The following is a 14,684-nucleotide window of genomic DNA, read 5'->3' on the forward strand; positions in this document are numbered from 1 at the left end:
ATGGTATATACTGTCTTGTTCATAGGAAGTGCATATAAAAGATCCCTTGCTACAAATGGAAAAATGTAGCAGGTTTTCTCTCAAAGACTATTATGTTAGAATTACCAAATGTTTGACATCCAACAGCTGATGATTAATAAATTAATGTGCTCTAGTTGTGTCATTAAACAAAACAAAACAAAAACTTTTCAAACAGGGACTAAAAAATGAAGTGTGCACATCGCTGAACACCTACATGTGTATGTTTATTGAAATTAGTAAATATGATCAGCTGTTAAATGTCACATGTGACTATGAGATAAACATATTTCATACATTCAACCCTATGTGTTTTTAACATTTCGACTACTTCTCCATGTCTGGTATATAAAAGGGGTAGTTAGTATATGCCAACATTTGCCAACAATCTTCAGTGTTTAGTCCTTGCCTATATTGTCGAGTATATACAAAAAATTGAAAAAAAAATGTTTTATTTAACAACGCACTCAACACATTGTATTTACGGTTATATGGCGTGGTTAAGGACCACACAGATATTGAAAGAGGAAACCCACTGTTGCCAATTCATGGGCTACTCTTTTTTATTAGCAGCAAGGGATCTTTTATATGCACCATCCCAAAGACAGAATATACAAATACTACTCAGTCAAGATCATGAGGTGTTCTTAAATGTAAAACGAGAAACATGAAAATACAGTAAAGGTTTCAGATGTAGTAATAACTTCATCCCCACAGTTTTTAACAAGCTACTTGCCCTGCAACTGGCCACTTCTCCAAGTCTGGTATATGAATGTGGTAGCTAGTATATGCTAACGTGTCTATGAAGGAAACAAATGTTTTATTTAACGACACACTCCACACATTTTTTATTTTACGGTTATATGGTGTCAGACATATGGTTAAGCACCACACAGGTATTGGGAGAGGAAACCCGCTGCCGCCACTTCATGGGCTACTCTTTTCGATTAGTAGCAAGGGATCTTTTATATGCACCATCCCACAGACAGGATAGTACATACCATGGTCTTTGTTACACCAGTTGTTGAGCACTGGCTGGAACGAGAAATAACCCAAAGGGTCCACAGACGGGGATCGATCCTAGACTGACCGCATATCAAGCGAATGCCTTACCACTGGGCTACATCCTGCCCAACATGTGTATGAAAGCAAATATTAATTTTAGTCGTGTAACAGCCAAATAACTAGCTGAAGGTGACCATTTCAGAGGGTGGTGTAACACTCAACAATTTATAATAATTTGGAAGCACAGAGCTGGACAGTATTACTCAACTGGTTGTTTGAATAATAGAATCTAACACCGTTGTGAGGTATAGATAAGGCAATTCCAACGCGAGGGACAAAATGTTTTTGTAACAAAAAAAACATTTTGTCCCTTGGGTTGGAATTGCCTGATCTATTCATGTACCTCACAACGGTGATAGATTCTACTATTCCAGTGGCCAAGAACAGGTTTTATTATTTAAAAAACAAAAACCGGCCTCGGTGGCATCGTGGTAGGCCATCAGTCTACAGGCTGGTAGGTACTGGGTTCGGATCCCAGTCGAGGCATGGGATTTTTAATCCAGATACCGACTCCAAACCCTGAGTGAGTGCTCCGCAAGGCTCAATGGGTAGGTGTAAACAACTTGCACCGACCAGTGATCCATAACTGGTTCAACAAAGACCATGGTTTGTGCTATCCTGCCTGTGGGAAGCGCAAATAAAAGATCCCTTGCTGCTAATCGGAAGAGTAGCCCATGTAGTGGCGACAGCGGGTTTCCTCTTAGAATCTGTGTGGTCCTTAACCATATGTCTGACGCCATATAACCGTAAATAAAAAGTGTTGAGTGCGTCGTTAAATAAAACATTTCTTTCTTTTTTTCTTTTTAAAAAACAAAAACAAAAAAACAAGGGAAAATACAACATACAGGTAATATTAAAACTTGGAATGATTATAAATGTATTAAAATTAATTTGCAATGACAGTAAATACGATCCTCCTAAAAAAAAAATATATATATATAAATATTAAAAAGTAGTTATATTGTAGCTCTTGCACAAACTAGAACTCCAAAAACATAACCTCAAAACACAGCAAGCAAAAGAAAACTTTATTAAAAACATTCAAACAATTCTCAATATTTGCTATATTATGTGCTTGTATTTTCAAAACAAACATAATTCCATTCAGAGCAATTTTACAGTGAGTATTATAAACAAATAAGTACATACATTTCACAAGTACACTATAATCTGGGGATCTGTCTTAACAGTAAGGGTGAAAAATATTTTTTTATGGAAACAAAAATATGATTTTCTTTTCTTTAAACCTTAAAGTTTAATTTTGTTTGTGTTAATAAAAAAGAATTTTGACAGCCTTTAACTACTGTAACCTTGATGGGGAAAATAAAAAGTGAAAAAAAATCCACATTTTTCACTGCTAATTTTGTTACAGCAAGATTTTAAGTCAAAATATTATTTAAAAATTATTAAAAGGAAAACTAAATAACATGATCACAAGGCTATCTCCTAATAAGTTTACATCAACAAGAATTTCATGCAAATAAATGTCTCACATACCATAAACATATTTGGTGTAAGATATATTTTTTAAATTATAATAAAACCTTTTTTTAATAAATTTTAAAAACATTTAATTAAAATTTTAATTTAATTATATTTTTCACATGCATTGTGCACCTATAAAGCAAGTTTCAATATTCTAGGATTTATAAACTTTAACATTGAGCTACAGGTACATATAACTGCAAAAGGTAAAAGCCATCATTTCCCTTCGTAAAGGTGAAACAACAAACCTCACTATTATTCCAGTAGAACACATAAAAAAAATAATACATTCATGTCATCAAAATTATATTTACAAGATTTGATCAAAAACAGAAAAAAATACAACCAAGTTGGCGATTTATTCAGTTGCCAGCTGAAATTAAAAAGACTGAATAAATAAAATGTGTTTCTCATACTTTTCACAAAATGAAAACAAACTAAAATAATGTGACTTAGAATATAACATAAAACTTTAGTTAACTCTGTAAAGGAAAGGAATGTTTAACAACTGCTCAGCATACTGTGGTTTTAATCATGGGGTGTATGGCCATTTTGACATGCTGCATGTAGCATATGAGATGATGCAAGCAGTTTAAATTGAGGCCACTCAGATTAATTAGCAGTGACAGGCTACTAATTTGTTATTAGCAACAACAAGTCTTTTATATATCATCATGTTACATACCAGTTGTCAACCACTGGTTGGAATGCTGAAAAAGCCTGACAGGTCTTCCAATAGAATTTGATTCTAAGATTTCATGGACATTATATGCCACCTATGTAAAAAAAAAAAAAAATTACACCAGAGAAATCAATTACTTAATATCCATTAACAATGATATCAGATGTGCTATGCATGTGCACACAAACATTCATCATCAATTATCATTAAATAATTTAAAACGTATTTATCACACAAATAAAATTAAATACTAAATACACTCAGCATCAGAGTTGATGTGTATAAAACTGACTTAAGTTTATAATACTTTATACATGTTTTTTTCCCCCAGTCCTTTAAAATAAATCAACTAGAACAAAATGCTACATTTAGATTTTTTTATTAAAAAATAACATAAAAAGAATCCAAGTGAATCAAATAATTAACAAATATATCTGATTTAAAAATTCATGTTATCACTCTTCATTTGAAGTTTTCATCACAAGTCTTTATCACAATTACAAATTTATGTTACTGCAACTGTAATTATCATCGCATCGTAGCAAACAACTAAATTGTAATTTTAATAAAGACTTCTGATTGAAAATGTCAGCTAAAGAGTGTTAACATGAATATCAGTTTGATTATCCCTTTGGATATTGGTTATCATATACAGGTAAAAGATATCAATATAGCCTGAGCTTCTGACAAGTTATTTGTTTGTATCTAGAGTTATCATGTTAGCTGATTTCCACTTGGAAGGTTCGTATTTCCATTGGGTTTAGCGTGATGGAGAGAGGATGTTAGCTGATTTCCACTTGGAAAGTTCGTATTTCCATTGGGTTCAGCGTGATGGAGAGAGGATCAACACTTGAGGATGCTGGTTCAAATCTCAAAGTCGTATCTGGAAAATTAAAAAAGAAAAAGTTTGGTTCACATTCAATGCACAATGCAAACAACAGAATTGTGTTTTCCACCTGGGTCAGGTCAAAATAATAAAAATGGCATTCAAATGTGTGCAACTTTAACTTCATGACCAATTCTGTTTAATGCTCGTGTTTTGATATTATAATTAATATGTATAATGTATGGATATGGATATGTATGTACATGAGTGTATTACAAACACTGTGTAAGTCAATGATTCAAGGCTTCCCATCCGTTACATTGTCACATTGATCTGGGACAATACAATTTTTTTTATATATATACAATGTATATAATTAAACTGTTGTTCATCAAACTGCCAGATTTTCAACTATTTTGTTGAGTGTAAAATTTGGTAATGTGTTGTATTCTTGTTTCAGTGAAATTCAATAGCAGTCAATGCTCAAGTGGAATATAAAAACAAGTTTATTCAATCACACTTTCTTTTAAGATGTGGAATGAATCTTATTTCAGCCAGCACTACTATGTGAATAAGTCTGACCTTTCTTTGACTGGCCATCTGTTGTCTTCCACTTGAGTCTGTTTAACTGAGACAGTGGCATGTTAGCTCCAAGAGTGAGTTCAACAACATTTGTAACATCAAACGGCACAAACAGATCCTGAAGAATACAAATTAAAGTGATTATTCAATAAATGTACATCACTAAACAACATTTCACAAATTTACCCAACATGATTATCAATAATGCTTTATTTATATTAAGAAATATTAGCAAGCATGTTATACATGTAATATGTATATACAAAATCTGTGGAAATGTTTTAAATTTTAAAACTAAATATCTGAAAGTAATATCAAAAAAAATTCAATGGGTTCGATCAGGTGGTTCGCTACAGCCAGTGCACCACGACTGGTACATCAAAGGCTGTGGTATGTGCTATCCTGTCTATGGGATGGTGCATATAACAGATCCCTTGCTGCTAATCAAAAAGAGTGCCCATGAAGTGGCGACAGCAGGTTTTCTCCCTCAATATCTGTGTGGTCCTTAACCATATGTCCGACGCCATATAACAATAAATAAAATGTGTTGAGTGCGTCGTTAAATAAAACATTTCCTTCCTTCGATCAGGTGGTTCGATCCTATGACCCAAGCCCCTAAGGAGAGCACTCTACCAACTGTGCTAAATCCTACCCCTAAATTTAAGGAGTCCTCTAAATTCCGTTAATGCATTATGATTTGCTATAAACTAGCATCGACTCCTTGTGAGTTGTGCCGTCCACTTGCCTTCAGTGAGACGGTGACTGGCTGTGACAGTCGAGCATCCTCGTTCTTCTCGTAGAAGTGTTCCAGTCTCAGGAGGTACGGCTGTTTCACGGACGGGGCGGGGCCCGACCCGGCAAACTGTTCCAGTGTCAGAAGGTGGACGTTGTCAGGCAGGGCTCGCTTCAGACCAGACCACTGAAAACAGAATTTTTATTTGTTGAGCATAGATATAACATGTCGTTGTGTACGTAAGTTGGTCATATAAATTAATATCACTGTAATGATAATTCAAAAGAAAATAACTTGAAGTTTGTTTAAAAAACAAACAAATGGAAAACAGTTGAAGTAAGAATATGGATAACTCTACTGTTTTGTTTTGGGTTTTTTTTGTAGTTGCCAACATAGATTGGTGGTATTTTATTTGCTTAACTAATGCACTGTAGAGTTATCCCTTAATTTATTTCAAAGTTTAAGAATGCTTGTATTACTAGTAAACCAGATGTCTTACATATAAAACTTTAAAGTGTAGTTTCAAAGGCTTAATAAAATTAAAGTCTAGAGTCTGTATTTTGACATTTTATAACCATTGCCCCATCTATGGGAGTTACAAAATGCAAAGACAGCTGGGCAACAGAGAAAAAACCTAATGGCTTAGATTAAACTGGAGCAAATAGAAAAGATGTCTGAACCAAAGCAGCGACTCACTGGAAGATTTTGAAGCCATCCCATTGGCTGTTGGGATGATCGGACCAGACTAATATTCTTAGGGGAATAATGCATTTTGCATGAGGTCAGGTGAAGTAGATAAGAAAATCTGGGTTGCTTAGTAAAGGATATATTGCACAGAGTGTTTTAAGTAACCAAAAAACATCATACATTTGTTCTGAACTTTTTACTCCAGTCAGCGTACGCCGTTTTTTCTGTAGTGAATGAGATGGACGGAGCCATGAAGAGTTTCTCCGCGAGGTCGCGGTGCAGAGCAGCAGATGAGTCGATGGAGTCCAGAAACACATAGTGACAGCCTGAGAATAATAGATGGTATAAATGACAATAAAGATGTCTGTAATGGCTGAAAAACACAAATTTAAAATATATTAAATGTAAGATGTTTAAGGTATGATAAGCAAATAATATTTAGAATAAAAGATATCCATAGTGCACAAATAACATTAACAAGGAAGGAAGGAAATGGTTTATTTAACAACGCACTCAACACTTTTTATTTACAGTTATATGGCGTCGGAAATATGGTTACGGACCACACGGATATTGAGGGAGGAAACCCGCTGTCACCACTTCATTAGCTACTCTTTTCGATTAGCAGCAAGGGAGTTTTTATACACACTATCCCACAGACAGGATAGCACATACCACGGCCTTTGATGTACCAGTCATGGTGCACTGGCTGGAGTGAGAAATATAACATTAACAAAATGGTATAAGGATGTATATAGCTGACGAATACTGTAGATCCTGAAATTAATGCGATCATAATATTAATGTCAAAAATGCGAGTTTGTGTTATTCGCATTAATATGAAGCATTTATTTCTATGCTTTGTCTATGTCCCATGTTATTAAAAAAAAAAAAAAAAAATTAAAATTCTGATATATTTATAAAACACAAAGTTCTGAAAAACAATTTATTGTAGGCGAGACTGACTAATTGTCGAACAGTCCAGCACGCTGCATGTATGTGTCACATGCTATTAAAACAAACAAAGATTAAAATAGAGAATAACTAGTTAATGACATCAGATATCTGCTTTATCCTGTGACGGTAAGAATGGGAAATTCTGCAAGGCTCTGCCGAGTGGAATTTCTTATTTGGCTTTAACAGGATAAAGCTGATATCCGACGTCATTAACTAGTTATTATCTTTATCCTGCAGACCATAAAAATTAAGGGTAAAGCTATTATTTCTGAATGAAGAGAAGACAATAAATGAAATGTGGTTTGAAAAATGTTGAACATTGCCTGAATAATATGAAGCATGGAATACATCTGTATTGCTATCTTCACAACATACATGTATTATAATTATTTTTATGTGACAAGCCTACCTCTCACAATAAGACCCTTGCCATCTGACCCAGTCTCATTGAGCGCTTCATCAACACCAAGAGAATCATCATGAAGAAGACGCCGGTGTAGCTGGGAAATAAGAAGGGAAAGGAATGTCTATCAACACCTCAGTGTCAACCCTTAACAACTTATTATACACTGAGAGATGAAATAAGAGAACACTTTGTATTAAGAGGCCAAATTTAATTCACCAGTAGCATGATAATGTCTGTATAAAAACAAGATGTAATGCAGGACTGAATGTCAGTAATATAGTTGAAAAAAAAGACTCTCTCAACTTTGCGATATCGCAGTGCAATGCAAAAAGACTTGCAAAGAGGATGCTTTGTTGTCTAGCAGAGCCTAAGAGAACTTTATGAATTAGGCCCCTGATCTGATTAATTGGTGTCAAAAGAGAACCGATGAATTGCCATGTAACTCTATAATGAATAACATTAACATTTGTATAAGGAAGGAAATGTTTTATTTAACAACACACTTAAGATTCTGACCGAACGTTCGACATCCAGTGGTGGTATTGTTAAACAAAGAAAGAAAGAAAGGAATGTTTTATTTAACGACGCACTCAACACACTTATTTACGGTTATATGGCGTCAGACATATGGTTAAGGACCACACAGATTTTGAGAGGAAACCCGCTGTCGCCACTTCATGGGCTACTCTTTCCGATTAGCAGCTTCAAATACCCATAAAATGTTTAATTTTGATGATAAAGTCAAAAAGTATAAAAATTAATAAACTATAGTCCGTCCCATCATTCTATAAAAATAATTTCAGTTTTGTTTGACAAATGAAAAAAAAAAAGTGTTTTGGAAATAACAAAAAAAACCTATTTTTGTGTCCAATTTAGAAAACCAACCGGTTCAAAAATAAATAACTTTTAGTAAATTCCATTGCATAAAAAAAGGTGTTCCCAGTGGGACGGACTATAAGTCATTTCTGACCACAACATGCATGAATTAGTATCACGAATTGGAGACAATCAAAGGATATGCTAGTTTCATATTATTAAATAAATTCTTATTTAAACTAAATTTGTCTTACCGGTACATTTACTGATAAAGTAATACTTTTGTTACATTAGCAATGGTTTAAAAGAATGTCAGTATATTCATCAAGATATACTCCACAATGACTAGAGCTGGGCGGTATTGAAATTTGAGGTTCGGTATCGATATTGGTATTTTTGGGGTGATTTACCTTGGTATCAGTACGGTATTCGGTACTGACACAATACCGATATCAAGCGCTATTTTTGGTTAACTCGACTTTAACTGCATGCCTGTGTTAAGCCTCACCCACTAATTTCATCTAAATACAATAAAATTCCATACACATGGCTCTCGTCTGATTTATACCAACCCATTTTGCGGTAGTCATATATATTATCAGTGCTTTCAAGGAAATATTTTTTAATACAGAAATTTTGGTATTTTGAAATGTGCTCAGTATGGTAAATCGGTATTGACATAATACTGATACCGAATGGTATATACGGTATACCACCCAGCTCTAACACTGACCATTATTTCTAGTTCACCATCTTGAATACTGGAGCCTCCCTCTGATCTGTCTGTCAACACAGTAAACTGGATATTCTTAGACTTGTCCTGAAGAAAGGAATGTAACACATACATCAATACACAAATACATGTATTTCATATAAATAATTTCTTTAGTATTAAAAAATGTAAAACACAATACACAAATATTTCACATACATTTAATTTCATAAAGGAAAAGAAAACATGTGTTTAATCCAGGGCACACTATTTCACAGTATAAAATGATCAAGTTGAACACAATAAAGTGAACAAAACTTGGGCATGGTAGTATTTTACCTGAATGTAGATTCTGCTGTTGATGGGAAAATAGTTTCCAGCGATGGGTTCTGTCTGGTTTAACTTCCATGTGTCACGATAGTTACGTCTGCAGCACAAAGTAAACGAAAAAAACACTAACTGTTTGCTGGAATCTTTATGACTAATTAAAAATCTGATTTAAAACATTTTCTATTATTCTTTCATTTTAAATAATATATTAGAAAATTGTTTTTCATAAAAAGTAGTTTTTTCTAACCCAAATGACTCCTATTTTAATACATTTGTTTAATGAAAGAGTTAAAAAACAAAACCTTTTTTAATTAATTGAAATCTTCAGACACAACAAAATCTTTATAAAGGACAGTCTTAGTACCAGTTTTAGTGCTTAATAATACATGTACTTTAGTAAACAAAACACACAATACATTATCTTTGAATACAGAAAATTATAATGTGTCTCGTGGTATATATTCTTATGCAAAATAAATGTGTACAATAAATAGGAAGCGAAAACAACCTATATGAAGTTCTGTATTTATTACATACCTTGTTTTATGTTTTACAAAAACGGTTTTTAATTTACCGTCATAACAACACTTTTTAAAATCTATGATCAAAACTCCTTTCATGGATTTGCTTAACACTAAAAATCATGCCTTGTGTAATGTTTCAAATATGATGTGACATAATTTGTAAATCATATATGACGTCAGTAAATAAAAGGTGCTAATTGCAGTATAAATTAAAAGGGAATTCCCCATTTAAAAGTTCCAGTCCAGATCGCACATATGTGCGATACAAAATAAATTTATCACACGGTTTCAAAATGTCTTTATCACTATAGTAAGATTGAATAGATATGTAATAATTATAATTATAATGTAACACAGAAAGGGATGCATGTGCTAAACTGATGAATAAATACTTGTAAACACCCCACTTTCACATATGATATATTGTATGATTGTCCATTTAAAACACTATTTCAGTATAGGTGCATACATTTAAAAAATATATAGAATACTTACTTTCGTTGAAGTATTTCTCTCCCATTGGCATCAGTGTAAAATAGAGATTCCGATTTCAACTTTGTCTTAAATATATTGATCACTTCTTTTCCAGTCTTATCACTGAAAACAAATAAATTACATATTGAAAGTCAATTTTTTGCAATACAGTTAACTCCAGAATGTCATTAACAAGCACCTACATTGTACATGTACATGTATTTAATAATTGTTCATTGAGTATCCAATTTCAAACAAAAGTTCTGCAAAATTATATTTCTCACCTCCCATAAACTTATTTGATGTTGCTAGCAATTGTATTCATAGATGCTCATCATAATGCATGCTAATTTTTTTTTTAAACAAATAATTACAATTTTAATTTAATTATTTTTGTTTCATATGCATTGCGATGAACCTCAATACATGTAGGTGTAACTATAAAATAAGTTTCACTACCGTATGACTTGTAGTTTGTGGGAAATGGAGCTAATGCCAAACTTATATATACATGTATGTTGATCTATAAACATAAGTATACTGAACTCCACTGAAAATGCACAACACATTTTCAGTTTTTATTTCTATCACATGTGCAGGCATCGAAATAAACATTGTGTCTAGTAACCCATTCACAGGTTACCACAAAATATAGCCTTGTAACCTATAGGTTACCACAACTAAATGAAAGTTAGAACTGAATTCCTGTTACTACTACTTTTAACACCCTTACATGTGTGCCAGATGAAATTGTATCAGTGCGTGTGAACACTGGTACGAGAAACCAAATCTGGAAGTAAATTTACCTAGTGGGCGCTGCTTTAACTTAGATTACCGAAATTGCTTGCAATTGTACAAGTGCACATGAACATCGGTGCAATTTCGTATGAGAAAACGAAACACGGAAGTAAACTCATCTAGTGGACGCTGCTTAAACGCGGAATGACTATAATTGCTTGCAATTGCATAAGTACGAGCGAACATCGATGCAATTCCTTACATGTGGTAACCTCCTGGTAACCTGAACGACCGTTTTCGACTTATTTCGATGCTTGATGTGTGATATTCCTATTAAACACACAATGACTTAACTTTTGTAAACAGTTTTGGGGTTTTTTTTTATTGCCTGCCAGAATACATCCAGATAAACTATATCTGTTAAACATAAAAATAAATTCTCCTGATATTCTTTTTATCACTACAAACATGAATCAATGGTGTGTTTTCAATGAAGTTCAGTATATTTTAATTAAAAGTGAGGGGTTTTTTTATTTAATTTTTTTTAGTAATACCTATATCTCACCTTTTGAATCTGTTAAGATAAGACAAACATTTAAAATAATATATTATGAGCTGACTTCATTGCAATATCTAACATCTAAATATTGCTTTAAAATTTGTCTTCGTATTCTTATGCTTTGTTTAAACAAGAATTCCGCAGAAGTAAATGTTAAAGTTAAAGTTTGTTTTTGCCACCACTAGAGCACACTGACTTACGGTATTGGCGACTGATGTCAAACATTTGGTAATTGTGAAATTTCATCTTAGAGAGGAAAACCGATACATTTTTACATTAGTAGTAAGGGATCTTTTATATGCACTATCCCATATACAGGAAAGCACATACCACAGCCTTTGATATACCAGTCATGTTGCACTGGCTGGATCGAGAAATAGCTCAATGGGGCCACTGATGGGGATCAATCCTAGACTGATCGCTTTAATACTAGGCTATGTCCTGTGTTGCATGAAAATGTCTCGCTTACCATAAACTTATTCAGAGTCACCGATAGTTGCATTCATAAGATGTTCCTCTTGAAAAAAATATTATATTAATTTTTAATTCTTTTCACATGCACTGTGATGAAGATCCATAGGAACAACTATAAAACAAGTTTTATCAATCTGTGAAATGGAGTTAAAGACAAAACTTTAATGTTAAGCTAAATTCAAAAGTATTTTAATTAAAAAGGTTTATAAATAATTAATTTTTAATTCTTTTCACATGCATCATGATGAACATGCATAGGAACAACTATAAACCAAGTTTCATTGACCTAGGCATTATGGCTTGTAAGAAACTAAGTAAATGTAAAACTGTAATGTTAAACTTTAATGTAAAAGTTGACGCCCTAGCCGCCACCGTCAGAAAACTAATATACACATCTTGCCTTTTAACTTCATAATAAACAAAACTTTGTCTTACTCAATTGGTATGGGTCCAACAGTCCACTGAAATTCTGCATATTGCTTAGTTTGATAAATTCGAATGACCTGAGTCAACCAGCTGCTAAACACTTGATAGACTTCCTCTACAAGTTCACCCTACAAACAGAACATTTTAGAAATGTCATATTAAAAAAAAAGTTGTTTTTTTTTTTGTAACGTTAGATTCCAGTAAAATATTAAACAGCAGAAATACGTCTTTTGTTACCAAAACAGCTGACAAATATATTCATCAAAAAGTTAATAAATTGATGTCAAGACTTAATAAAAGCAAAAAATATATGTCAAGCAATTTTTTAAAATCTTAATTCAAAATGTCACTTTTTAATAAAGTCCACAAGAGTCAATCAATAAGCATTATGAAAAGAAATTGATGCTAGGCTAGTAGATCTAAATCCTTTACTTTTAAATACATGGTCATTGAGTTTTAAGTAGTGATTATTAACTGATTCTAGGCTAGTAGATCTAAATCCTTTACTTTTAAATACATGGTCATTGAGTTTTAAGTAGTGATTATTAACTGATTCTAGGCTAGTAGATCTAAATCCTTTACTTTTTAACACATGGTCATTGAGTTTTAAGTAGTGATTATTAACTGATTCTCCTGGCCGTAACTTGTTGGCATTTTACACAATTATTTTATTTACATTTAATTGCAGCATGTGTGACAATGATGCGACGACATTGTATGATCAGCTGATTTCATGTTGACATCACATTCAAATTGATAGTTGAAGTTATTGTTGGGCATTGGACAATATACGCTAATGCTTAATAATTAAATTTTATATTTGGCAGGCATGTTGTTGATTCTGTGATTCTGTGATTATAAGACTCCATCATATGTGGTTACGTGGGATAGACAAAATACACCCGAGGTGGTGGAAATTTTGACCTGGGAGGTCGAGACTTGAAAACTTTGACATCACAGTACATGAAAGATAGAATTATCTTTCACAGCTTTCTTTCATGGAATAGCTATTTCCCTTATACCTAATGAAGGAAATATTTTATTTAACGATGCACTCAACACATTTTGGATGAGAGAAAATGTAGACATTTTATGTTCGCTACACCCTCCCTCATAAAAATATCTAGATGCTTTCAAAAACATTGACCATTTTTACCTCTCTAACAAAACTGTTGACAGATGATTTCACAGTAACATTATGAGCTACAGTTCCATTGGGTCGGAAAATGTATGCCCCGGACGCCTGGAATATATCCTTGCTGTTGTTGCCAGAGCGAGCAATGTAGTACAGGTAGTCCTGGCTAAGTTCAAGGTCAATTTTTTTCTTCAGGTTCTTCATCAGTTTCAGCTTCCCTGATTTCCCATCAAATGTCAGGGAGATGTACTAACAAACAAAATAATCATGTAAACAGGGAGATGTACTAACAAACAAAATAATCATGTAAACAGGGAGATGTACTGACAAATAAAATAATCATGTAAACAGGGAGATCTACTGACAAACAAAAAATAAAATAATCATATAAACAGGGAGATGTACTGACAAATAAATAATCATGTAAACAGGGAGATCTACTGACAAACAAAATAATCATATAAGAAGGTAAATATAGAACATGTGTTACAATGATGCATGGACTCAAAAGTACAAGATTTAGTACAGTTTTAATTACAGGGTAGGAAGGGCAGAATGTGGCATGGCAAGGCACTAGAAGAGAGAATTTTAGTTACATGTAGTTCATATATTATGTTTAATTTAAAGGTTAACTTTTGCATGATACCCAATAGCAGATGGTTTTGGGGTTCTCATGCTGGGCTGCCATTCCTTTAGCCCATAAGTGTTGTATGATTCAACATTTTATTTCGTGAAAAAAACTGCAGTAAGGATCAAATATTTTTTTTTTTTAGCTGTACTTGAATGACAACATTGTGTTTGAGTTAACTGATATCACAGATCCCCGGTGACTCTACCGGATGGAGTTATAGCTGTGGTGAATTTGGAGAAAACTTGGAGTGTTTTCTCTTTTATAGATACATTACCTGTCCTCAAACAAGGGCACCTCCCCCCCCCCCCCCCCCCCCCCCCCCCCAAGCAAGTGGTCTGGTCCGAAAATCCCAACAGCCAATGGGATGGCCTAAATTCTTCTACTGCATACTGCTCTCTAGTTCCGGTCACATGACTGTAACTTC

The 14,684-nt window shown here is 33.4% G+C and overlaps 1 protein-coding gene across 1 annotated transcript in view; it reads right to left on the reverse strand.

The window, feature by feature from the left end:
• Positions 1-2,096: 2,096 nt before the first annotated feature.
• The window catches only part of LOC121378590 (lysosomal alpha-mannosidase-like), a 36,505-nt gene continuing 23,917 nt past the window's right edge, over positions 2,097-14,684 (reverse strand). Inside the window, exons 16-25 of the mRNA XM_041506840.1 lie at positions 13,651-13,878; positions 12,504-12,622; positions 10,319-10,420; positions 9,309-9,396; positions 8,991-9,077; positions 7,445-7,535; positions 6,259-6,404; positions 5,404-5,577; positions 4,659-4,776; positions 2,097-4,133 (exon numbers count right to left, since the gene is read on the reverse strand). Coding sequence (XP_041362774.1) covers positions 4,033-4,133; positions 4,659-4,776; positions 5,404-5,577; positions 6,259-6,404; positions 7,445-7,535; positions 8,991-9,077; positions 9,309-9,396; positions 10,319-10,420; positions 12,504-12,622; positions 13,651-13,878 — 1,254 coding nt within the window. The 3' untranslated portion in view covers positions 2,097-4,032. The remainder of the gene's footprint in view (positions 4,134-4,658; positions 4,777-5,403; positions 5,578-6,258; positions 6,405-7,444; positions 7,536-8,990; positions 9,078-9,308; positions 9,397-10,318; positions 10,421-12,503; positions 12,623-13,650; positions 13,879-14,684) is intronic.

Source organism: Gigantopelta aegis, chromosome 8, assembly GCF_016097555.1.
Source record: "Gigantopelta aegis isolate Gae_Host chromosome 8, Gae_host_genome, whole genome shotgun sequence".
NCBI classification, from domain to species: Eukaryota; Metazoa; Mollusca; class Gastropoda; order Neomphalida; family Peltospiridae; genus Gigantopelta; species Gigantopelta aegis.